General features: G+C 58.0%; 5 protein-coding genes across 5 annotated transcripts; all 5 read left to right on the forward strand.

Moving 5' to 3' along the window:
- Positions 1 to 28: 28 nt before the first annotated feature.
- On the forward strand, positions 29 to 1,360 carry JKF63_07930 (uncharacterized protein; the record flags this gene model as incomplete). Its single annotated transcript, XM_067903858.1, has 1 exon — positions 29 to 1,360. The coding sequence occupies one exon, from the start codon at positions 29 to 31 to the stop codon at positions 1,358 to 1,360; it is 1,332 nt and encodes a 443-aa protein (XP_067759330.1).
- A 932-nt stretch (positions 1,361 to 2,292) lies between these two features.
- JKF63_07931 (uncharacterized protein) lies at positions 2,293 to 2,937 on the forward strand (the record flags this gene model as incomplete). The annotated part of the gene is made up of 1 exon (XM_067903859.1): positions 2,293 to 2,937. The coding sequence occupies one exon, from the start codon at positions 2,293 to 2,295 to the stop codon at positions 2,935 to 2,937; it is 645 nt and encodes a 214-aa protein (XP_067759331.1).
- Positions 2,938 to 6,956: 4,019 nt separating this feature from the next.
- On the forward strand, positions 6,957 to 8,702 carry JKF63_07932 (uncharacterized protein; the record flags this gene model as incomplete). The annotated part of the gene is made up of 1 exon (XM_067903860.1): positions 6,957 to 8,702. The coding sequence occupies one exon, from the start codon at positions 6,957 to 6,959 to the stop codon at positions 8,700 to 8,702; it is 1,746 nt and encodes a 581-aa protein (XP_067759332.1).
- A 1,279-nt stretch (positions 8,703 to 9,981) lies between these two features.
- Positions 9,982 to 11,526, forward strand: JKF63_07933 (uncharacterized protein; the record flags this gene model as incomplete). Its single annotated transcript, XM_067903861.1, has 1 exon — positions 9,982 to 11,526. One exon carries the CDS (start codon positions 9,982 to 9,984, stop codon positions 11,524 to 11,526), a length of 1,545 nt encoding a protein of 514 aa, XP_067759333.1.
- A 717-nt stretch (positions 11,527 to 12,243) lies between these two features.
- Positions 12,244 to 12,543, forward strand: JKF63_07934 (uncharacterized protein; the record flags this gene model as incomplete). Its single annotated transcript, XM_067903862.1, has 1 exon — positions 12,244 to 12,543. The coding sequence occupies one exon, from the start codon at positions 12,244 to 12,246 to the stop codon at positions 12,541 to 12,543; it is 300 nt and encodes a 99-aa protein (XP_067759334.1).
- Positions 12,544 to 23,026: the final 10,483 nt, after the last annotated feature.

Here is a 23,026-nt window from a genome sequence, read left to right on the forward strand (position 1 = left end):
AGATCGGATTGTAAGTACACACATCACCATGCGCGAGATCGTTTCCTGCCAGGCCGGCCAGTGCGGCAACCAGATCGGCTCAAAGTTCTGGGAGGTCATCAGCGACGAGCACGGCGTTGACCCGACTGGCACGTACCAGGGCGACTCGGATTTGCAGCTCGAGCGCATCAACGTTTACTTCGATGAGGCCACCGGCGGCCGCTACGTGCCCCGCGCGGTGCTGATGGACCTCGAGCCGGGCACCATGGACTCCGTCCGCGCCGGCCCGTACGGCCAGCTGTTCCGCCCGGACAACTTCATTTTTGGTCAGTCCGGCGCTGGCAACAACTGGGCCAAGGGCCACTACACCGAGGGCGCGGAGCTGATCGACTCCGTGCTTGATGTTTGCCGCAAGGAGGCGGAGAGCTGCGACTGCCTGCAGGGCTTCCAGCTGTCTCACTCCCTCGGTGGCGGCACGGGCTCCGGCATGGGCACCCTGCTCATCTCCAAGCTCCGCGAAGAGTACCCGGACCGGATCATGATGACCTTCTCCGTTATCCCGTCCCCCCGCGTGTCGGATACCGTCGTTGAGCCGTACAACACAACCCTATCTGTGCACCAGCTCGTGGAGAACTCCGACGAGTCGATGTGCATTGATAACGAGGCGCTGTACGACATTTGCTTTCGTACGCTGAAGCTGACGACGCCGACGTTCGGTGACCTGAACCACCTGGTGGCCGCTGTGATGTCCGGCGTGACCTGCTGCCTGCGCTTCCCTGGTCAGTTGAACTCTGACCTGCGCAAGCTTGCCGTGAACCTGGTGCCGTTCCCGCGTCTGCACTTCTTCATGATGGGCTTCGCGCCGCTGACCAGCCGCGGCTCGCAGCAGTACCGGGGCCTGTCCGTTGCGGAGCTGACGCAGCAGATGTTCGACGCCAAGAACATGATGCAGGCTGCCGACCCGCGCCACGGCCGCTACCTCACCGCGTCTGCGCTGTTCCGCGGCCGCATGTCGACCAAGGAGGTCGATGAGCAGATGCTGAACGTGCAGAACAAGAACTCCAGCTACTTCATCGAGTGGATCCCGAACAACATCAAGTCTTCCATCTGCGATATCCCGCCCAAGGGCCTCAAGATGTCCGTCACCTTCATCGGCAACAACACCTGCATTCAGGAGATGTTCCGCCGCGTTGGTGAGCAGTTCACCGGCATGTTCCGCCGCAAGGCCTTCCTCCACTGGTACACGGGTGAGGGCATGGACGAGATGGAGTTCACCGAGGCCGAGTCCAACATGAACGACCTCGTGTCCGAGTACCAGCAGTACCAGGACGCCACAGTCGAGGAGGAGGGTGAGTACGACGAGGAGGAGGAGGCCTACTAGAGAGTGGCTGTACGTGTGCGCGTGTGTTGGTGCGTAGCGCGCTCGCTGCCTCTGCGTCCCGCCACCCCCGCTCTCCACCGCTCGGTGTGTGTCGCCTGCACTCGTTCCCTTAGCGCCTTTTCTATGTTCATCATTTACCTGTACACCGCTTTGGGCTCGTTTTCCTTTCCTTTTTCTTTTGTGAGTGGGTGGGGCGTGTGGGAGGAGAGGAGAAGGTGTGTGTGTGTGTGTGTGTGTGTGCCGGGCGGGCCGCGTGTGTGTGTGTGCGCGTGCGCACGTGAGCCCCGTCCCTCCCCCTCTCCCCCTCCCTCCCCTCTCTGTTCTCCTTAGCTGCAATGATGTGAAAGGAAGACTTCAACTGCGGTTGCTTCGCTTTGTGCCGCTGTGCGTTTTCGTTGTGATGCGTGCTGGTCGCGTGGCGCAGGGGTGTGTGTCGCCACGGATGCGGTGCGCGCGTGTGCTCCTTTGTCCGCGAACCCCCCCCCCCCTTCCCTCTCTCCCTCCCAGCCTGCTTGGTTCCTCTCTTCACACACACACCGCGGCTGGTCAATGGTCTTTATCCGCCGTCACCGCCACATGCGACCTGCGCCGCGCCCCTCCGCGCGCGAGCGCGGCGGCGGCGTGCTGCCTCGCATGCCATGCGGCGCACACGAGAAGGCCCAGTCGTGCGTACGCACCTCTCCACGGCTGCCCCCTCCCTACCCCTTCCTCCCTCTCCTTTCCACGTTCTCTCCTGCCCACACCACCGCCCTTCTCTCTGCGCTCGTTTGCCACTACACGTGCACGACGTGGCGCTCTTCTGCTTTTTGCGCCGCGTGGACGTGGACCCTCGCTGCCACAAACGCTGCCCCACAGTTCTCCACCACACATTTTGTGCTTCCCTGCACTTGTCACCCACTCCCCAAGATCGGATTGTAAGTACACACATCACCATGCGCGAGATCGTTTCCTGCCAGGCCGGCCAGTGCGGCAACCAGATCGGCTCAAAGTTCTGGGAGGTCATCAGCGACGAGCACGGCGTTGACCCGACTGGCACGTACCAGGGCGACTCGGATTTGCAGCTCGAGCGCATCAACGTTTACTTCGATGAGGCCACCGGCGGCCGCTACGTGCCCCGCGCGGTGCTGATGGACCTCGAGCCGGGCACCATGGACTCCGTCCGCGCCGGCCCGTACGGCCAGCTGTTCCGCCCGGACAACTTCATTTTTGGTCAGTCCGGCGCTGGCAACAACTGGGCCAAGGGCCACTACACCGAGGGCGCGGAGCTGATCGACTCCGTGCTTGATGTTTGCCGCAAGGAGGCGGAGAGCTGCGACTGCCTGCAGGGCTTCCAGCTGTCTCACTCCCTCGGTGGCGGCACGGGCTCCGGCATGGGCACCCTGCTCATCTCCAAGCTCCGCGAAGAGTACCCGGACCGGATCATGATGACCTTCTCCGTTATCCCGTCCCCCGCGTGTCGGATACCGTCGTTGAGCCGTACAACACAACCCTATCTGTGCACCAGCTCGTGGAGAACTCCGACGAGTCGATGTGCATTGATAACGAGGCGCTGTACGACATTTGCTTTCGTACGCTGAAGCTGACGACGCCGACGTTCGGTGACCTGAACCACCTGGTGGCCGCTGTGATGTCCGGCGTGACCTGCTGCCTGCGCTTCCCTGGTCAGTTGAACTCTGACCTGCGCAAGCTTGCCGTGAACCTGGTGCCGTTCCCGCGTCTGCACTTCTTCATGATGGGCTTCGCGCCGCTGACCAGCCGCGGCTCGCAGCAGTACCGGGGCCTGTCCGTTGCGGAGCTGACGCAGCAGATGTTCGACGCCAAGAACATGATGCAGGCTGCCGACCCGCGCCACGGCCGCTACCTCACCGCGTCTGCGCTGTTCCGCGGCCGCATGTCGACCAAGGAGGTCGATGAGCAGATGCTGAACGTGCAGAACAAGAACTCCAGCTACTTCATCGAGTGGATCCCGAACAACATCAAGTCTTCCATCTGCGATATCCCGCCCAAGGGCCTCAAGATGTCCGTCACCTTCATCGGCAACAACACCTGCATTCAGGAGATGTTCCGCCGCGTTGGTGAGCAGTTCACCGGCATGTTCCGCCGCAAGGCCTTCCTCCACTGGTACACGGGTGAGGGCATGGACGAGATGGAGTTCACCGAGGCCGAGTCCAACATGAACGACCTCGTGTCCGAGTACCAGCAGTACCAGGACGCCACCGTCGAGGAGGAGGGTGAGTACGACGAGGAGGAGGAGGCCTACTAGAGAGTGGCTGTACGTGTGCGCGTGTGTTGGTGCGTAGCGCGCTCGCTGCCTCTGCGTCCCGCCACCCCCCCGCTCTCCACCGCTCGGTGTGTGTCGCCTGCACTCGTTCCCTTAGCGCCTTTTCTATGTTCATCATTTACCTGTACACCGCTTTGGGCTCGTTTTCCTTTCCTTTTTCTTTTGTGAGTGGGTGGGGCGTGTGGGAGGAGAGGAGAAGGTGTGTGTGTGTGTGTGTGCCGGGCGGGCCGCGTGTGTGTGTGTGCGCGTGCGCACGTGAGCCCCGTCCCTCCCCCCCCCTCTCCCCCCCTCCCTCCCCTCTCTGTTCTCCTTAGCTGCAATGATGTGAAAGGAAGACTTCAACTGCGGTTGCTTCGCTTTGTGCCGCTGTGCGTTTTCGTTGTGATGCGTGCTGGTCGCGTGGCGCAGGGGTGTGTGTCGCCACGGATGCGGTGCGCGCGTGTGCTCCTTTGTCCGCGAACCCCCCCTCCCCCCCCTTCCCTCTCTCCCTCCCAGCCTGCTTGGTTCCTCTCTTCACACACACACCGCGGCTGGTCAATGGTCTTTATCCGCCGTCACCGCCACATGCGACCTGCGCCGCGCCCCTCCGCGCGCGAGCGCGGCGGCGGCGTGCTGCCTCGCATGCCATGCGGCGCACACGAGAAGGCCCAGTCGTGCGTACGCACCTCTCCACGGCTGCCCCCCTCCCTACCCCTTCCTCCCTCTCCTTTCCACGTTCTCTCCTGCCCACACCACCGCCCTTCTCTCTGCGCTCGTTTGCCACTACACGTGCACGACGTGGCGCTCTTCTGCTTTTTGCGCCGCGTGGACGTGGACCCTCGCTGCCACAAACGCTGCCCCACAGTTCTCCACCACACATTTTGTGCTTCCCTGCACTTGTCACCCACTCCCCAAGATCGGATTGTAAGTACACACATCACCATGCGCGAGATCGTTTCCTGCCAGGCCGGCCAGTGCGGCAACCAGATCGGCTCAAAGTTCTGGGAGGTCATCAGCGACGAGCACGGCGTTGACCCGACTGGCACGTACCAGGGCGACTCGGATTTGCAGCTCGAGCGCATCAACGTTTACTTCGATGAGGCCACCGGCGGCCGCTACGTGCCCCGCGCGGTGCTGATGGACCTCGAGCCGGGCACCATGGACTCCGTCCGCGCCGGCCCGTACGGCCAGCTGTTCCGCCCGGACAACTTCATTTTTGGTCAGTCCGGCGCTGGCAACAACTGGGCCAAGGGCCACTACACCGAGGGCGCGGAGCTGATCGACTCCGTGCTTGATGTTTGCCGCAAGGAGGCGGAGAGCTGCGACTGCCTGCAGGGCTTCCAGCTGTCTCACTCCCTCGGTGGCGGCACGGGCTCCGGCATGGGCACCCTGCTCATCTCCAAGCTCCGCGAAGAGTACCCGGACCGGATCATGATGACCTTCTCCGTTATCCCGTCCCCCGCGTGTCGGATACCGTCGTTGAGCCGTACAACACAACCCTATCTGTGCACCAGCTCGTGGAGAACTCCGACGAGTCGATGTGCATTGATAACGAGGCGCTGTACGACATTTGCTTTCGTACGCTGAAGCTGACGACGCCGACGTTCGGTGACCTGAACCACCTGGTGGCCGCTGTGATGTCCGGCGTGACCTGCTGCCTGCGCTTCCCTGGTCAGTTGAACTCTGACCTGCGCAAGCTTGCCGTGAACCTGGTGCCGTTCCCGCGTCTGCACTTCTTCATGATGGGCTTCGCGCCGCTGACCAGCCGCGGCTCGCAGCAGTACCGGGGCCTGTCCGTTGCGGAGCTGACGCAGCAGATGTTCGACGCCAAGAACATGATGCAGGCTGCCGACCCGCGCCACGGCCGCTACCTCACCGCGTCTGCGCTGTTCCGCGGCCGCATGTCGACCAAGGAGGTCGATGAGCAGATGCTGAACGTGCAGAACAAGAACTCCAGCTACTTCATCGAGTGGATCCCGAACAACATCAAGTCTTCCATCTGCGATATCCCGCCCAAGGGCCTCAAGATGTCCGTCACCTTCATCGGCAACAACACCTGCATTCAGGAGATGTTCCGCCGCGTTGGTGAGCAGTTCACCGGCATGTTCCGCCGCAAGGCCTTCCTCCACTGGTACACGGGTGAGGGCATGGACGAGATGGAGTTCACCGAGGCCGAGTCCAACATGAACGACCTCGTGTCCGAGTACCAGCAGTACCAGGACGCCACCGTCGAGGAGGAGGGTGAGTACGACGAGGAGGAGGAGGCCTACTAGAGAGTGGCTGTACGTGTGCGCGTGTGTTGGTGCGTAGCGCGCTCGCTGCCTCTGCGTCCCGCCACCCCCCCGCTCTCCACCGCTCGGTGTGTGTCGCCTGCACTCGTTCCCTTAGCGCCTTTTCTATGTTCATCATTTACCTGTACACCGCTTTGGGCTCGTTTTCCTTTCCTTTTTCTTTTGTGAGTGGGTGGGGCGTGTGGGAGGAGAGGAGAAGGTGTGTGTGTGTGTGTGTGCCGGGCGGGCCGCACTTGTGCAAAGGCTCCGAGGGGCTGTGTGCTCGAGGAGTTAACGACGGAAGGACGGTTCGAGTTCCCGGATTTTTCATGTGGAGTAACTTCAGGTGAGTTTCGTGGTTGCAGGCGCGACTCCGCTCGCCGGTCATCGGGCTGCTGTCCTCTTCTACTTCAACCCTGCTTCCTCGAACTCACAAACTTCTGTATTTGTCATCCCTCATCTCTGTCGACAGAAGTCGCATGTGCTATGGGATGCTGTGAGAAACGGTTACTCCGTGGGCTCATGTGGGTACACCCGTTATGGCTGCCCGTTTTTTTACCCTTTTCAAGGAAGAGCGTCTGTGATATGCTGCTGGCACTGATCCCCTAAAGCGGTGCGCCGTGCGACTGCAGAGAAAAAGGCGCGATCGCGAAGTCTCCCGTCAGTGTATTTTCTCGCTTTGATGTCGTGGCTGCGGGTAAGTGGAGTGCATGGTTTTGTGCTGCGTACCCTCCCGCTTCTTTCCTCCCATTCGCTTTCCTTTCTCTCACAAGCACACACCGGCCCACGAAACACACACACACACACACATACACACACACACGCACACGCGCAATCCCCACCTCCGCAGGGCGCACTCGTGTGACGAGGTCCCCGTGGTTGTCAACGGTTCTCAGCAAAAACGTATCTCCCTTCTTTCTTCCTCCTGCCCTTCCTTTGTGTGTATGTGTGTATGTGTGTTTGTCTGTGTGTCTGTGCCACTGTTGCGCGTGTGTGCATCGACCAGCGAGTACACCGGAGACGGTGATAATTTAGGTGCTTGGCTAGGCAGTCTGCTGGTGCCCCAATGCCGAAGCGAAAGAAGGGTTGCGGGCGAGGGACGGTTGTGAAAAATACGTGGGATGTGTCCGACTCGCCAGCGGCTGCCCCTGGAGGGCGTAGCGGCGGCGCACATGAACGTCCGTCCATCGCTACCACCGCGGCGACTTATCGCCGCCCGAGACCGGTGCGGCGCGTCGACCCCTCTGTGCTGAGGCGTGCGTTCATGCTGCAGAACTTTCAGTTCATCCTTCGTGCCGACCTGCTGACGCTCACGTCCACGCAGGGACTACCGCAGGGCCAGCGTCGGCTGCTGGAGTGCATGCAGGCGAGCGACAATCTTGTGCCGTGGGAGACGGTGCACTCCGTCGTCATGCGGACCACTCCCGAGGAGTTTCAGTGTCCCATCTGCATGGACATGCCGACAGCACCGCGCATCACGGAGTGCGGCCACGTCTACTGCCTCCCGTGTGTCCTGCAATACATAAGCTTTCGAAAGGCGGCCGGCGCGCCGCGGACGTGCCCGATATGTCACGATCTTCTCATCCCCTACACACTACGCCCGTGCGTGTTGCAGCCGGCGCCACCGCGGAAGGCCGGGGTGGAAGCTCGCTTTGACCTCTTCAAGCGACACCGCCGCTCGTGCGTACTGCGCCGCTTTGACGACCCCTTTCTCTCGTCGCCGCCGCCCTCCGGGAAGGCCGCTGTGATTCACCTCCCGGCCTACATGGAGCCGACGTCGTGCCAGAGTCGGTACGTGATGGCGACCCCTCAGTATGAGGCGGAGCAGCGCTATGCGGACGGCGCCAGTATTTCGGAGCGGATGCGCGAGCTGGAGCAGCTGACGCAGCCGCTGAGCGAGTCTGACGCGGAGGTGGGGCGATTCTTGCTTGAGGCGCTGAACGAGGTAGCTAAGGAGCCGAAGGGCTTGGCGCCGTCGATGCTGCGCAGCTCGCCGCCCCTTGCACCATGCCCTGTCAGCTCTGCTCCGGAGGACGAGGGCGCGTACTTCGAGCTGTACGCTGACGGAGAAGGGCAGCCGTACTACCTCCATATGTTGACGGTGAGGATGCTGAAGCACGACGCGAAATTGCGCCACACGCCACTGCCGGTCACAGTCACTGGCGTGATTGAGGAGGTGGTCACGATGGTGCAGACGGAGGAGACGCGCCACGTCTACAAGGTCTTCTCGCACATCCCCCTGCATGGCACGATTAAGCTCTGCGTTGTGAATGTGGATCGGCTCGTCCTGCCGGAGACTCGCGCTGCATTTGCCTCCACGCTGCAGAAGATGGCAAACGACAGGGCGCGGCGCCGACGCCACGACGACCTCGCCGCCAGCGAGGATGTTTCGTGGAAGCAGTACTTGATGAGGTACAGCAGCCACAGCGGCACCCACGGCGGGGACGGCTGGGGCTTCTCGCCAGACATGGCGCCGTCCGACTTCTCCATCGACATGGAGAGTCTGCCGTGCCTGCAGCTCCCCTCCACGGGCTCTACGGGCAGCGACCGTGGGTTACCGCCCAGCACGCTCGACACGCGGCAACGTGCCACCAAGCGACAGGACCTGCAGTCGCTGCTGGCCAACTCGGTGGAGTCGCCCCTGTCACACGACAACACAGCAGAGGCGGCGGCCGGCACCCCGAAGCGCAGCTCTACCGCCGCCTACTCGGCCGGCTGCTGGGCCCAGGGGAGCGCAGCCAAACTATTCGCCAGGGCGGAGAGGAGGTCCACCGTATCGACGTGGGGTGGACACGTGTTCACCCCCAAGTAGTCGCCTCCCTCTGAGGTGGGAGGGGGATCTCTCTCACTGCTAGCGCCCCTGCGCGTCATTCTGTGTCTGCATGTTGTGCGCCGTTGGGAGCCCCAGCGGTACACCCGAAAGCGTGCACGCACACAGCGGCGCATGTGAGTGCGTAGTTGGACCAGCATCACGTGCGTGGTGTCATATGTAGCGTCCACTGCTCTGGGGTTATCTGTAGGGAATCGTGTGGGATGGGAATAGAGCAGGGCAGAGAGGGGGAAAGAGCGATCGATGCCACGCAGCGGCCCCTGTTGTTGTCACATCGGTGTCCGATCTCCTTTCATATAACCATCGTTTTTCGCACCGTGTGTTTATATATGTATCAGGTCCCCCCCTCTTTCTCGCGTCGTCTCGCTCTTTGCGCAAACAGCGGGACCTCCCCCGCTACACACACACACACACAAGCACACATACACAAGCACGCACACGTGTGTGTGTGTCGGGAGGGTCTCTCTCCGATTTTCACTCAAGGCCGCCCTAGGTGGCGGCGTAGCGTGTAGTGCAGCGCATTCATCCATCAGCCCGCCTGCTTGTCTGTCTGTGCAGAAACGATACGCTCACTGGTACTTCTGACTGCACCGGTTCATTGCCGAGATATGTGCACGCAGCTCAATCTACGAGCTTTTTCGCGTACATCCTTGTCGCTCGACTGTGGTTGTAGCTCTCCCATGTAGGCGCTGCTTTGGGGAGGAGGGGGGGGGCGTGGTTGTGAATGTGTGTGCGTGCCTGTATGCATGAGGACACCGACCCCCTGGCATGCGTCACTTGGCCCCCTCTACTCAGAACCACACACGCCTCCATTCAAAGACCGCGTGCATGGATGTGGGTTGCTGAGCCTGTGTACGTTTTCTCCCACCCCCTATCATCCCCCCTTGCGTCTCCTCCATCTCGGCATTGCTCTGTGAGGGGGCCCGCTGCTGCTGCTGCTGCTGCTGTTCTTCAAGGTAGAAGACGACGGGACATTGCAGTCCCCCTTCCCTTCCCTTCGCCTCCCCATAGAAATCACAGCGTACATTCCTGCGAAATACCTCACAAGTTAATACGAAGAGAGGCACACATACGTTGTGCGTGATCCCACCAGTGGACGCATCGATCTCAGTGTACCGCGGCTACTTGGCGTTCTGCTCACAGAGCGTTGTGCGCAGCTCCCCGGTGGCTGCACTTGGTGACCGCTAGCGCTGCGGGTTACCCCTCCTTTTTTCGTATATTCTTTCTCGGTTTGACTTCGGGGGAGAGGGCATTCGAACGCATGTGGAGAGCGGAAGAGAACATATTTGTGCACACGAGGCCCGCGCGGCTCGACACGCGGTACTGCCACACGAGCGGCGGGACAAGGACACCGCCTGCAGGCATGCTGGTGCCGCCACGGTGGTTCCATGTCCCCGGGAGCGGTGCACAGGATGCGCAGGCACCGACAGAGGGCCTCGTCACGTCCACTCATCTGCCCTGCTCGCTGCTACAGCAGGGCAGCTCGTTGCTCGATCACCGCGATGCTGCTGACGATTCTTCACATGGGCTGGGGCTGGACGGCCGCGACGCTGGCGGGGGTTGCTGGGGCATGGCTGAGCCCTCCAAGGTGACACCCCAGAAGCTGCCTTCCGCCTCACAAAGCGGCATAGACACGCATTGCACTCCCACGATGGGAATCCACTACCACAATCCGCATGTGCGCCCCACGCACGACATCGGCGCAGACGAGACGTCGTCTGCAGAGGTGAGCCGCCTGCTGCGTCACTACCGAGAGGAGAACGTGCGACTGCGCGAGCAGCTGAGGGCAAATGAGTTGCACGAGGCGCACATCATGACGAAGCTCGAGGAGGTAAGTCACAAGTGTGCACGTCTGCAGCTGGCATGGCAACGTGCTTCCAGTGACACACCGAGCTCGCTGTTCCAGAGCGTAGACAACGTGGGTGGCGTGCCACGTGCGGGCGATGGCAGCGGAAAGGTCCAGGATACGCTGCAGTCGCGTCTCGCGCAGCGTGAGGCTGAGGTGCGCGAGTTGCAGGGGCGAGTAGAGGCGTACCGGGAGGCATTGCAGCGCTCTCGAGCCTACGCGGCACTGTTGGAAGGGGGGCGGCAGCCAGCTTCTGCACACGCCACTTGCACTACAGGCAGCAGTAGCACTGCTAGCGCCTCGCCCACATCACTCCACCTGCTCCTCTTGCAGTCCCTGAACGCTGCCGATTACCTCGTGAAGGTGTTCAACGCGCTCCAGCACTGTCACTCCACACGGCACGATGGTGCCGATGGGGGTGCGGGTGGCTGTTGCTGTCGCAGCCTGCACGACTGCAAACTGCGCTGCCTGGAGGCAGCCATGAGGGGTGCACCCATCAGTCGCGAGCTGCTGGAGCTGGAGGATGGGCCGGAGAACGACACGGTTGCTGCGAACACGGAGACGGCAGTCGCGGTGCGAGAGGAGTTGTTTTACTGCGAGGCTGTTGCTGTCCGTCTGGCGGCATCGCTGCTGGGCCGCGAGAGCTTTGCTGATGACGACGCTGCCCCGTTTGTCAGAACACTCACCAGCGCGTCATCAGAGAAAGCCCTGTCCGCGTCGCCACCCGCTGCACTTCGCTCACGAACCGCGCTTGATGCCACTGAACTCGCTGCAGTCGCGAATGAAGCCGCAGGAGCAGCGTCAGGCACTGACGACGACGGCGAAGAGTGCGCCAGGAGGGGTGAGGTAAACACGGAGGAGAATGGGCATGGCACCGTGCTGTGCGCGGCTACCGTACGCGAGCCCCGGCGCCGCCCTCCACGATGCCGTCCCGATATTGGCGACTGCGAGGTGCAGTAGTGTACGGACTGGAGGGGGCTCTGGTGACAGCGATGGTGGTGGGTGGGTTAGGGCTTGTGTGTGCGTGCGTGTGCAGTGCAGAGCTCTCGGACCTCTCATTGTTGTCTGTCTGTATCTCCCCCCTCCCACAATTAGTCACTACCCACCTTCCGTTGGGTTTCAGAGTATTTGAGCAGGCGTGCGCTGAGCCGTCACGTCTTTGGGGAACGGGGGGGGGCACACGTTGGCTAGAAGCCCGAACAGGGCGCTTGCGCTGTAGGACGACTCATCTCAACCCCAGCTTTTTTTCCCCTCTCCGCTTGTATGCGTGCGTATGTGAAGATGTACGTGTCTTTCTTCCTTTCTTTGTGTGTGTCACTCTTACGAATCGCTCTTCAGCGCCGTTCTGTATCCTGCTCCTGATCTTTCTCCACACCTCTGCTCCCCATCGTCTCCATCATCTCCATCGTTCCCGATGCTTCTGTCATTCAACTCTTTCCCTCCCTCTCTCTCCTTGATATCATGACGACACGCAACCTACACTCACAAAAATTTGCTGCCGGCGGTGCGCCATCTCACAAGTGTAGTGAAGCACCTCATTTCTCTCCCATACCAATACGAGTTGGCCGCTTAGGCGCCGTTTCGGATTTACGCTGTCTCTTGTCCCCGTGTGCACGTCTGTCCGTGTGTGCGCCCCCCACCCCTCTTCATTGAGTCTGCCGTCACTCCCCATTCATCATGTCCCAGCAGCTCGCTTTCCACGACGTGTCGAATGACGCCATTCAGCACATGCAGGCCAGCGAGGCGCTGCAGAAGCACCTCGAGAATGCCCAACTGGCGCACCGCGTGTGTGTCGCCAAGGCGCTGAAAGCGGACGAGCCGCCGGTGGACAAGTGCGCACTGACCTGGGGTGAGGTGGTGATGCGCTACAACCAGTGGTCTGAGTACCGCCCGGCATTCCAGGATAGCGACGCGCGGAAGAAGTACTCCCAATACTGGACCAAGAAGCGTCAGGCCGCCGACGACAGCAGTCTGTAACAGTAAACTGATCTGTGTTTGCGTATGTGCGTGTGTGCGCATGAGTCTGTGGAGGGGGGGGGGTCTAGGCATGAACGCACCTGCCCTCGTCCTTCTGCGTGTCCGCAAGCTGTGCATTCACTTGTGCGTCTCCCCCTCTGTGTGTGAGCTCTGCTCGCCTTCATGTTCAGGGCAAGTCTCCTCACACCCGCACTCCGTGGAGGTGGGGACGGAGGCGAGGCCCAGGAAGCCCGAGTGGGGGAGGGGGTCGAGCGCGAGGACGAGAAGGGAAGGGCCCTCGGCGTCTTTTCTGTAGAGCTGTGTGATGATGGGGCCAGTGGACCCCACCACTGGCGCGTAGTGTGCACGTGTGTGTGTGTGTGTGTTTTAGGAATGAGACATCTAGTTGTTGTGTGACACCGCCTCTTTTCTCTCCCTCTCTTCACCTCCCCTCCCTCTCTCCACGATGTATGCAGATACGCACAGCGCTCACATATACACATGTCTTGCATGTTCTAATGGATTTTACCCTCCGTGTGTGTGTGTGTGTGTGGGTGTGTCGATTTGTGCACACATGGGACGATGGCCGCCGCGATCAGAAGAGAAAGGAAGCGGCACCGGCTAGGCATAGGGATGTGATTGTTGTGCGCCTCGCCCCCCACCCCCCACCCCCTATCTGCATTGGGTTGGCGTGTGCGGGTGCAGGGGTGGGTGAGTGCGTATGTAAGTGTGTATGTGTGTGTGTATGTGTGGGGGAGTTTCTCTACATAGCTCTCCCCGTATCGTGATGGGGCACAGACAAACAGAAAACTGATAAAGCGCGATATACAGCCGCAGCAGGGAAAAGGGGGGAGGCAACATGTAATGCTGCGTGGCTCCGTCATCCGGTGCGCTTCACTGTGTTGGTGTGTAACGTCCGCCCCCACACACACACACACACACACACACGGGCCAACAAACATGTGAATGCACTCGGCTGGGTACACCGTCATTTCCTCATCTCGTAGTCAAGGAGTGCGAGCGGATCCGAAGCTTCCATGACAATTTCGAACCGGCTGCAACGACAGTGTTGCTGTATTGTCCGTGTTTTTTCTCCCCCGACGTACTACGCCGCACATTAAACACCTTCCGACCAAAAAACTCCCAGCATCCTCTCTCCCTCTCTTTTGGCTCTCTCCCACACTCACTTCCAAATTCGCTTCAGATTCTCTACGCCTTACAGCTTTCACCACTTTTCCTCACACTTCCTCAACTTATCAACCATGGCCAAGGGAAAGCGCTCCGCTGATGCCAAGGGCAGCCAGAAGCGCCAGAAGAAGGTGCTGCGCGACAACATCCGCGGCATCACGCACGGCTGCATCCGCCGCATGGCGCGCCGCGGTGGCGTGAAGCGCATCTCGAGTGAGATCTACGAGGAGGTGCGCCGTCTGCTGAAGGCATACGTGGAGGACATTGTTCGCTCCAGCACGGCCTACACCGAGTACGCGCGCAAGAAGACCGTGACGGCCTCTGACGTCGTGAACGCGCTTCGCAAGCGCGGCCACATCCTGTACGGCTACGCGTAAGCATGCATGTCTTAGTCTCGTTTCCGCCTCTCTCTCTCGCTTAGGCACACCTGCGTGAGCGAAAGAGGGGCGTCCAGGGACACGTGTATGTGCGTGTACGTGTCTGTGTGTCTGTGTGTCTTTTTATAGAAAACCTTTTTTTTTTCTGAACTACCCCCTCCCCTTCTCCCTCCCCCCTTTTCTTCATTTTTTTCAAAGGTCAACGTTCGTTATGCTGAAAGATCTTTTTTTTTTCTTCATGTTGAGTTTACGACTACCCCCTTCACTGACCCCCCCCCGGGCAGAGAGCAAGAGAAACCACAGAAGATGATCATTACGGAATAACTCTCTGGCGCGTGTGTTGTAATTGGGGAGAGAGGGCCCCAAACGCCGCGTACATTATCTGCACGCGTGTGCCTCATCCCCTGCTGCCGGGTGAACACACCCACCTGTTTACAATGAAGCGCTGCGCGTCGATGTTGCCTGGGTTGCTCTCACCAAATCAGCGTACACACCCACACCCTCATGGATAAGAAAACGGGCACGGTAAAGCTGAACCACATCCGCCTTGAAGACGTTGATCGCATTTCTCCGCTTCTGGCACTCCACTATTCCTCTCACCCCACATGCCCGTTTTGATTTTTGCTTGCAGGGCCTTCTTGCGCGCCCATCCCAATCGCGCACACAAAAATTACACACACACACACACACACACACACACGCGAACCCACGGGCACATATGGGGCCGGTCATTGAGCTACTGGCAAGGGCACACAAGAGAGTCTTCCAAGGAAATCCAGGCACCAACGAGAGAGATGCAGTGCGGATGCACTGTTTCATCGGGTTAACGGCGCTGAGATTGCAGTCGCGGTGCGTTTCTTTTTCCTTTTTCACCGCCTCTCTTTTGGAACCAGGCATGCGTCCTCCACAATTGCTGCGTTCTCTCTCCCTCGAAAGCGCGACTGTATTCAGGGGGGGTGGGCGATGGGTCAAGCCGTCACGGTGACCCCCCTCACCCACGATCGATCTGCGGAGACAGAGAAAGAAAGTAAGCGCCACCCACATGTATCTCGCTCTTGGCTCACCCGAGGCAGGTTTGAGAGAGTATCGGGGTTCACAGGCTAGCGGATGAGGGGGGTGCGCCCTGCCGCGGGAAAGCGCACGGCGTTGCTTGTGTGCGCGCTTTCTTGAGAGCCATGTCTTCAGTGCTGACAAAAGTAGTTGTGATGCGGCCGATTGAGGACGTGGCCTATGCTGCACTGGCCGGTGAACCCCAGCGCGCTCTAGGAGCTGGTGGGGGGGACTGGCCAACTGGCGGCGGGATCCCCTTCCGCATCGCGAAGCTGTTACACATGAGGAGGCTGCGCATCTTCTCACACGGATCACTGCAGCGACGCCCCGGATCTCAAACCGACATGTCAACTTTCCAGACTTGGCAAACCGCTCTCGGTTTGAGGTCTACACAGGGGATGTTGTCGAACATCGAAGACCGCGCCGAGGGTGTGACCCAGCACTTGGTGAAACCTCCTGCCGCACATTTTTGTGGCCCAGGAACTCTCCGGGCTTGGGCATTCGAGCTGTTTGGCTGCTGTAGGCTTTTGCTTGAGGTCCACACCTGCGGGGGAGGGGGAGGTCTTGTCTCGCTCGCAGGAGTTTCGTGCCTGGGAGGAAGTCTTGCGCGACAGAGTAGCCTGCACAGCATCAAAGATCTCTGAACATGCTCTGCCGTCTAGTAAGTGGACTTTGAGGGCTTCAAAGAGCTGGGGTACCTCGCACCGCTCGTTTGGTATGCTGCCAGCTCAAGCCCTGCTCCTTTGATCAGCCGCAGTGCTTTGTTTGGACACAATTTTGATGCACGTGACGGTGACACGCCAATGATGCGTGTTTGGGCCGCAACGAGAGTGCGTACCAGGCCGCACCGGACGTGACTCGTCGCGTTCCCTTTTTTAAAATTCCATCTTGTGTGCCTTGGTTTGCCTTGCAAAGGTGTTTCATCATAATGTGGGGCGCATGGGGTGTGCCATATGACTGGCACTTAATTTCTCTGTGTGTGTGTATGCGAGAGGTAGAGGGAAGGCCAAATGCCATGCCACCAAAGCAATGCGGAGCCGTACCGCCCCTGAACGCTGCTCTTTTCTTCTCATTAACCTCACGACGCACTTTTCGGACACCCCATTCCCGCCTTCTCCCCCTCCCTCTCTCTCTCTCTCGAAGACTGCGTTTTCTTGAGGAAGACCCGCTTTCCACGAATGTGTGACACATGTGAATTGCCCGTGTCGTTGGCGTTTGTCAAGAAGTTGTTGAGCAGCTCTCCGTGTTCCCACTTAATTTTCATTCTGCTTGTATGTGCACCATTGGTTTATTAATCGTTTTTTTTTGTTCCTTTGATCTCCCTCCACTCATCCTGCTTGGCCCTGCGGGGGGTAGAAGCGCCCGCCGTTGCTCGCTAGCACAGCGACCTGCACACCTACTCATTGCTCTCTCCACTCCGTTTCCACTAAAGATCATTTCTGTGTGTTGTTGTGCATCTGTCCACGTGCTACAGCGTCGTCGTGTTCTTTTCCGGTTTCCCTCCTTCCCACTTCTGCATTTTCTCTTTTCGTCTGCACGTCACACAGTGCCCGTCTGCTGTCCGGACTAGACCTCCAAGAAGCGCACTGTCTCACGTGGCGCCTCCTGACATGTCTGCTGCGCCCCCCTCACTTTCTGGGTTGCAAGCACACACGGGGTCACGTGGAAGAAGGAAGAAGGGCATTCGCTCTATATGTTGTCCTTCGCCACAAGACACCACTATGTGTTTGGGGGCGTGCCACGTTTCCTCGAGTCGTGGGACCCTTTGCAGTACACTTTCGTTGTGCCGTCGGGCTTCTTTTTCCCCCTCCTTCAGATTGTCGCCGTTACTGCGTTCACTGTGTGTCCACTGTTCTCATGTCAGTGTCACGTTCAACCTGAGAGTCCTCAGGCGGAGTGCAGCGTACTCTCATCTAAGCATCACCTTGCTGCGCGGCCGCCATGGCGCCTCCCGTGTTGCAGGAGTGTATGCCATTACAACTGTGGCGTGTGCTTGGATATCAGGTGCAAGGGAAAGCGATGAACGGGATCAAGAACCGCAAAGGTGGAGGCACACGCGGTCCTGCACGCGCCTTTTTTGTTCTCTTTGACTGCTTCCCGCTACCCGCTTCTCTCCCTCCTCCCCATGCACGCCACCAGGGTAAGCTACAAGGAGACACCTTTACTGCTCGTCGGTATCCTTGGAGAGGGGGGAGTGATTCCAGAAAAGGGCTGTGTATGTTTTGGTGTTCGCCATTTGTGCGTGGAGAGGAGGGGCGGCGGTCTCCGGTTGCACTTCTTTCTTCTTTTTCTTCTTGCTGTGATCCAGCACGGTCCCTTGTACTGCCGCGTGTCGTCTGAGAAAAGACGCGCACTAGGCATACCGGCCGTCGATGTATCGCTCACACACCGTCTATTCAAGCACGGGAGTCTATCGCCACCATGAGAGAACCGCATCACCCTTGAGGGGAAATAGTGTCCCCGGTGGACGCTGGAGTGCGGTAGTGCGTGTGTGTGTGCGTGTGTGTGACTGCGGGTGCGGAGACTGGAAAGGAGGCGACGCCCCGCACCGCCCCGCGTGGCACCAGGCTTCGGTCAGGAGTTTAGGTGGCTGTGCGCGTGGTTCCTACACCGATGTTCCCCTCCCCTCCCCGCCCTGAGTCTTGCTGGTAGGCATGCTCCACTTCTCACTAGGCCCCTCCCTTTCGCGGTTTACTCTTCCCCCCTCTCATCATTTTGCGTGAGTTTTTTTTCTCGCTGTCGTCGCCTTTCACCCCCTCCCCCCCTTCACGCAGGGTGTACGCGCGTGACGCGATGTGATGTCAAAGAACTGCATCGACAGCAAGTACAGTTCCAGCACTGCGGCGCAGTGTCACACTTCACTCGCACTTTCACCTCTTCTCCGTGCGTCCAGCACAGTCCCACGGCTTCCCCTTTTACCCCATCCCAGATGCTGGGAGATTTGCATAGAGGAACTGAAACGTTTATAGAAACTGTAGACCAAAAAAGGGCTAAGTGAAGTGCAACGCGTGCTCAGATTGCAGACAACGGGCATTTTTTGCCAAATCTTCACTGTACCTTTGCTGTGTACATCGTTAGTTGGCCTTTTTCTATGCTTTGCACCTCACCCCTTCCTCCCATGTACTGCGCACTGTCCACAGCTGTGTGTACTTTGCCGAGAATAGGGCCGCGTTAAATCCTCTTGCGGATCGACCTTGAGAATATACCTGACTTCTACTCCTTTCATGCCCACCACAAATACACACAATCTCTTACTCGGAACACCAGTGACGCTTGTCTTCTAGTCTTGCTCATCCGCGTTTCAAGACCTTTTCATCGACCACACTGGCCGGTATCACTGTCAACGTTGTATCTTTGCTCTTATTTTTCAGTTCTGGCAACAATTCTGTCTATGAAGACGTTCTTGTTCCTCTTGATGGCACTTGCGGTGCTAGCTTCTTACAGTGAGAAGAGCAGCGCCTGCAACATCCCAAACTGTGATATCTGCGGTCCCTACGAAATGGGGTTGTGTGAATACTGCATACCAAACCCCAGTGAATATTCTCTTTGGGGTTGCATAGCGAGGGCATGCCATCCCTACATGTGCCTGACTTGTAAATTAAGAGGTCCTGCAACGTGCGCGAAATGCAACGCAGGCTTTTCCTTGAAGGAAGGTGCGTGCGTCAAGAATCCCTGCACAGTAGCAGACTGTGCGGCTTGCGACGAACAAGGCGTGTGCACCCTGTGTGCAGAGGGTTACCACGCACAGGACGGTGTGTGTGAGCAGGACGCCTGCAAACGCGAATACTGTAGAGCTTGCAACGAACAAGGCGTGTGCACCGCGTGTGCAGAGGGCTTCCGCGCACACAACAGTGTATGTGTGCGGGACAGCTGCGAAGACGAACACTGTACAGCTTGCGACGAACAAGGCGTGTGCACCGCGTGTGCAGAGGGCTACCAGGCAGAGAACGGTGTGTGTGAACAGGACGCCTGCCGGGTCTATGGGTGTGAAGTTTGCCATGCCGGCAAACCCTCTATTTGCACAAGGTGCGAGTATCCCTTCGTTTTGACGAAGGGGGGGAGGTGTATTTCACCTAAGAACGCTGCCGCATCGGTGAAGTACGGCGTAGCTGCTGTGGCTGCATTGGGCGCTACTGCCTTAGTGTGCATGCTCTAAGGACAAACGCGTAATGTCGCACGGAAAGGGCGTGTGGGAAAATGAAGAAAGCATTGCGGAGAACCTCGAAAAGTTGTGAGGGGAACGCAGAAGCAACCCAGGGCGGTACGTAACGGCAAAAAAACAGCGAATTCTTTTCATAATGCGACGCAAGTCGCGTGGCACCAATGTCTGGTCACACTATTTTTATTTCAGTGTATTTTTTTTCTCTTTTCATATCTTTTTGCCCAGGGTATGTGTTTCTTCGTTCCTCCTCGCCTTGGCGCCGCCGATGTTGGTAGCTCTGTTGTATCCCCTCCACGTCACATACGGACACATACGCAAACCCAGCCGCCTCCCTATGTGCTGCGCTTCTTTCTTCCCGTGTCTGCAACTGCCCTCCCCCCGCTCCCCTTCTGCAATTGTTTTTGCGCATGAGTGAGTGCTTGCAAAAGAGTGGTTGCACGTGTGGCTCTCCTCAACTACATCCCCGTTCAGAAGGGGAGATTTCTCCCGCCTAATCTTTTCCTCTTGTTTCTCCTCCTCAGGTACCTGTTTTACCATATCGTTTGTATAACTTCTCTTTTGGTTCAAAAAGTGTGTAATTCCCCACTTCTCTTTTTTTTTCCGTTCTCCCATTGTACGTGCGTATAGTTTCTCTCAACTCCGTTCGTGATGCAATCTGCTCCGACGTGACTCCTCTTCCCTTCGTCCCTCCTCCCTCTGCCCTCTGTTTTTATTGAGGCCTGTTTTGTGTGTGTGTGTCCATGCGTTCAGATTACCCTGTGTTGTGCGTCATGCGGGCAACACGATTGCCACATCCATCAAGCAGCAGGGAAAGAGAGACACCCGACAAGGGCACGTGGCCCTGCAAAGGGGGCGCGGGGAAAAGGAATTAACATGAAAAAATAGCTTTTACTCCTCACCGTGAACATATCTAAAGCAAGTAAGGAGCGAACTCTTCAACTGTATGCCCACGCGCGCGCGCGCGTACACACACAGTCTCAGCGGACTCACGCCACGCATCCTACCGCATCTGCTCTTCTTCCGTCAACATCCTCTGTACATTTGAGATGACTGACCCACGAAGGCCACCGTGTGCTCTACACACGTGCATGTTCTTTTCCTAATTGGAAACAATAGTGGTGAATGTGTGTCCGTCGTGTTGACCACTTGTCCTACCACAGATGTTCTCTTCCTGTTCTTTCTCAGGTGTTAAGCGCCCCAATATACAAAGGCACAGCATGTGAGCGCTAGCTTTCTCTTCTCCACCCATCATCTTTCTGCGCTTCCAAGCAGGCGGCGCACGCACACATCCCCGTGGTCTTTTTTCGCTCTCTTCTCTTGTTTTGTACGTGATTTGGCGGCGCTCCTCCCCCACAAATGACAAAAGTTCAGGTGTTGCTTGTTGATACATTCTTCTCCATGAGTGCGTCCTCCGCCGTTTTGGTCAGCTGTCACACGACATGCGAGCAGGGGAAACGATATATAAGCAATGACGGGGGTAGGGGTCGAGACTAGAGAGGCTCACCTTCCCACGAAATAAAGGAGTCACGTAAGGACGGTGCGGTGATGCAAGGGATCCTTTGTTCGCACACCGGCAGCGTTGGCGAAACTGTGGGAAGTGGCTCTCTTCACCGCACGGGTGCCGGAGAGAGTCCCTGCTTGTTTGCAGGCGTGTCGGTGCACCTGTGGCGAACGTAATCTTTTCAATTCCTACCGTCTTTGGCTCCTGCGTGACCCTTGCGTGGCCACGGTGCGAGTTGATTGGGGGCGGGGGTCACTGCAGGCTCTCTTTTCTAGTGGGTACCCGGGCATGTTTTTATTGCCGGCAACTCCGCTTTACGGCCCCGAGAAGGGAAGTAAGATCTAACGCCGAGCCTGCCCATGTGTGCGCGGGTTCGATGGCAGCGACTCAGTCCCCATGGTATTGTCCTAAGATCTGCGACGGGTGAGGATTTTCTACAGAACACTTGTCTTGTTTGCTATGGCGGGCTGTGTGTCGGCGGCGATGTGTGCATCTCGCCCCTATGTGCGGTGTCGTGCGAAACAACTGTGATGGCGCAAGCGGCCTTGCTGGTTGAGGCTCTGTGAGCTTATACTGTATCAGGGCCGCGGCGCTGTGAAGGACGCAAAGAACCTCTCGATATAGTGGCCTGAGGGTTATCGGTGCCGCTGTGGGAGCGATCTTGATGTTTGATGCCGAAAGTCCATGACGCCGTGGCGAGGACTAGGCTGGTGTACTTGTTTTTGCTGCGCCGCTTTTAATATAGCACCGTTCTCGACAGGTGCAATGTTGAATGGCAGGGCTGCTTGTTTAGGGATGGGAGGGTTAGGAGCATGAGGTTGAAGGAATAGCTGGGTTGAGGCGGCCCTCGGTCATAGGGTTAGGGTCAGGGTCATAGGGTTAGGGTCCGGGTCATAGGGTTAGGGTCCGGGTCATAGGGTTAGGGTCCGGGTCATAGGGTTAGGGTCCGGGTCATAGGGTTAGGGTCCAGGTCATAGGGTTAGGGTCAGGTCATAGGGTTAGAGTCAGAGTCATAGGGTTAGAGGTCCAGGTCATAGGGTTGAGTCCAGGTCATAAGGTTGAGTCAGGTCGTAGGTAGGTTAAATTAAAATTGAAATTAGGAAATTAAGATTAAGTCAAATCTGGGTTGAATCAAATCATAAATTAGATTAAGTTAAATTAGGTTAGGTCGGGTTAGGGTTTCATTGGCGAAGTCTTTTCGACGGAGGCAATCGAATGGTACATGATTTTCTGGATGGATTGAAATGGGCTTTAAGCTCGGCACGGGGGGTCCGAGCGAGGGGGTCGGGTACCATGTGGTCGGCCGGCTTTCCGAGTGAGTGACGCACATTCACTGCTATGCAGTGTGTGGTGCGGGGGATTTCTGAAGAATGCATGTCCGGGTTTTCGTCCGAGATGTCTGGTCCGAATGTATTTTGGTACCCCGGACCCGGGTGTACCCGGGACGGTTTGGTCCAGTGCACCTTGTGTGCCGATATGCTCTTGAAGTGGTTTTCTACAAATGTGATGTCACATGCGTGTATGTTTGTTATCTCTTTACCGAATGATTATTCGTTCTCTCTCCTTCTACTTCTGTCTCTTATGGAATTGGATACAAATCCAGTAAGTAATCTAAGTGGGTTTAATGCGGTCTCTGACGCAAAAACGAAAACAAAAACACATTTTGCACAAAAAATACCGTACGCACGCGCCCAGGCAGATCCGCAGCTTCTCGTCATCTAGCCGTTCAAGAAGTTCCGCCACGTCACAAAAAGACGATTGTACTTCACAACATTCGCGCTTAACAATGAGCAACAAGACGGATATCGCTTCGCTTTCCACCGAGGAGGGCGATGTGGACATCAGTTTCTTTTTGAACAACCCAAGCACGTCGACTAGAGCGAAGACGTGGAGAGGTCTCCGCAAACAAGGGATCATTTCAGCGGAGAAGTATCACGAAGAGCTTGTGCGCCTGGCTGAGGGTCTTGAAAAGGACAAGGAAAGGGACCGAACGGTGCCGTTGGACGGTGACGCGAGGATTCAACACAACATGATGGAAGCGCAAACCATCTACGCGGACACACGGCTCCGCGAATGCATGAACACGGAAAATGCAGACAAACAGGCTATCGAGGCGCTCCGGAGCCTACGCCAAACAACGGGAGACCCGTTAGAAGGGGCCCTGGAAAAACTGGAAACGGCAATCGAAGCATCACAGGTGACACCAGTCGTGGCGGCGTCGGCGGT

Source organism: Porcisia hertigi, chromosome 8 (genome assembly GCF_017918235.1).
Source record: "Porcisia hertigi strain C119 chromosome 8, whole genome shotgun sequence".
Taxonomy (NCBI): domain Eukaryota; phylum Euglenozoa; class Kinetoplastea; order Trypanosomatida; family Trypanosomatidae; genus Porcisia; species Porcisia hertigi.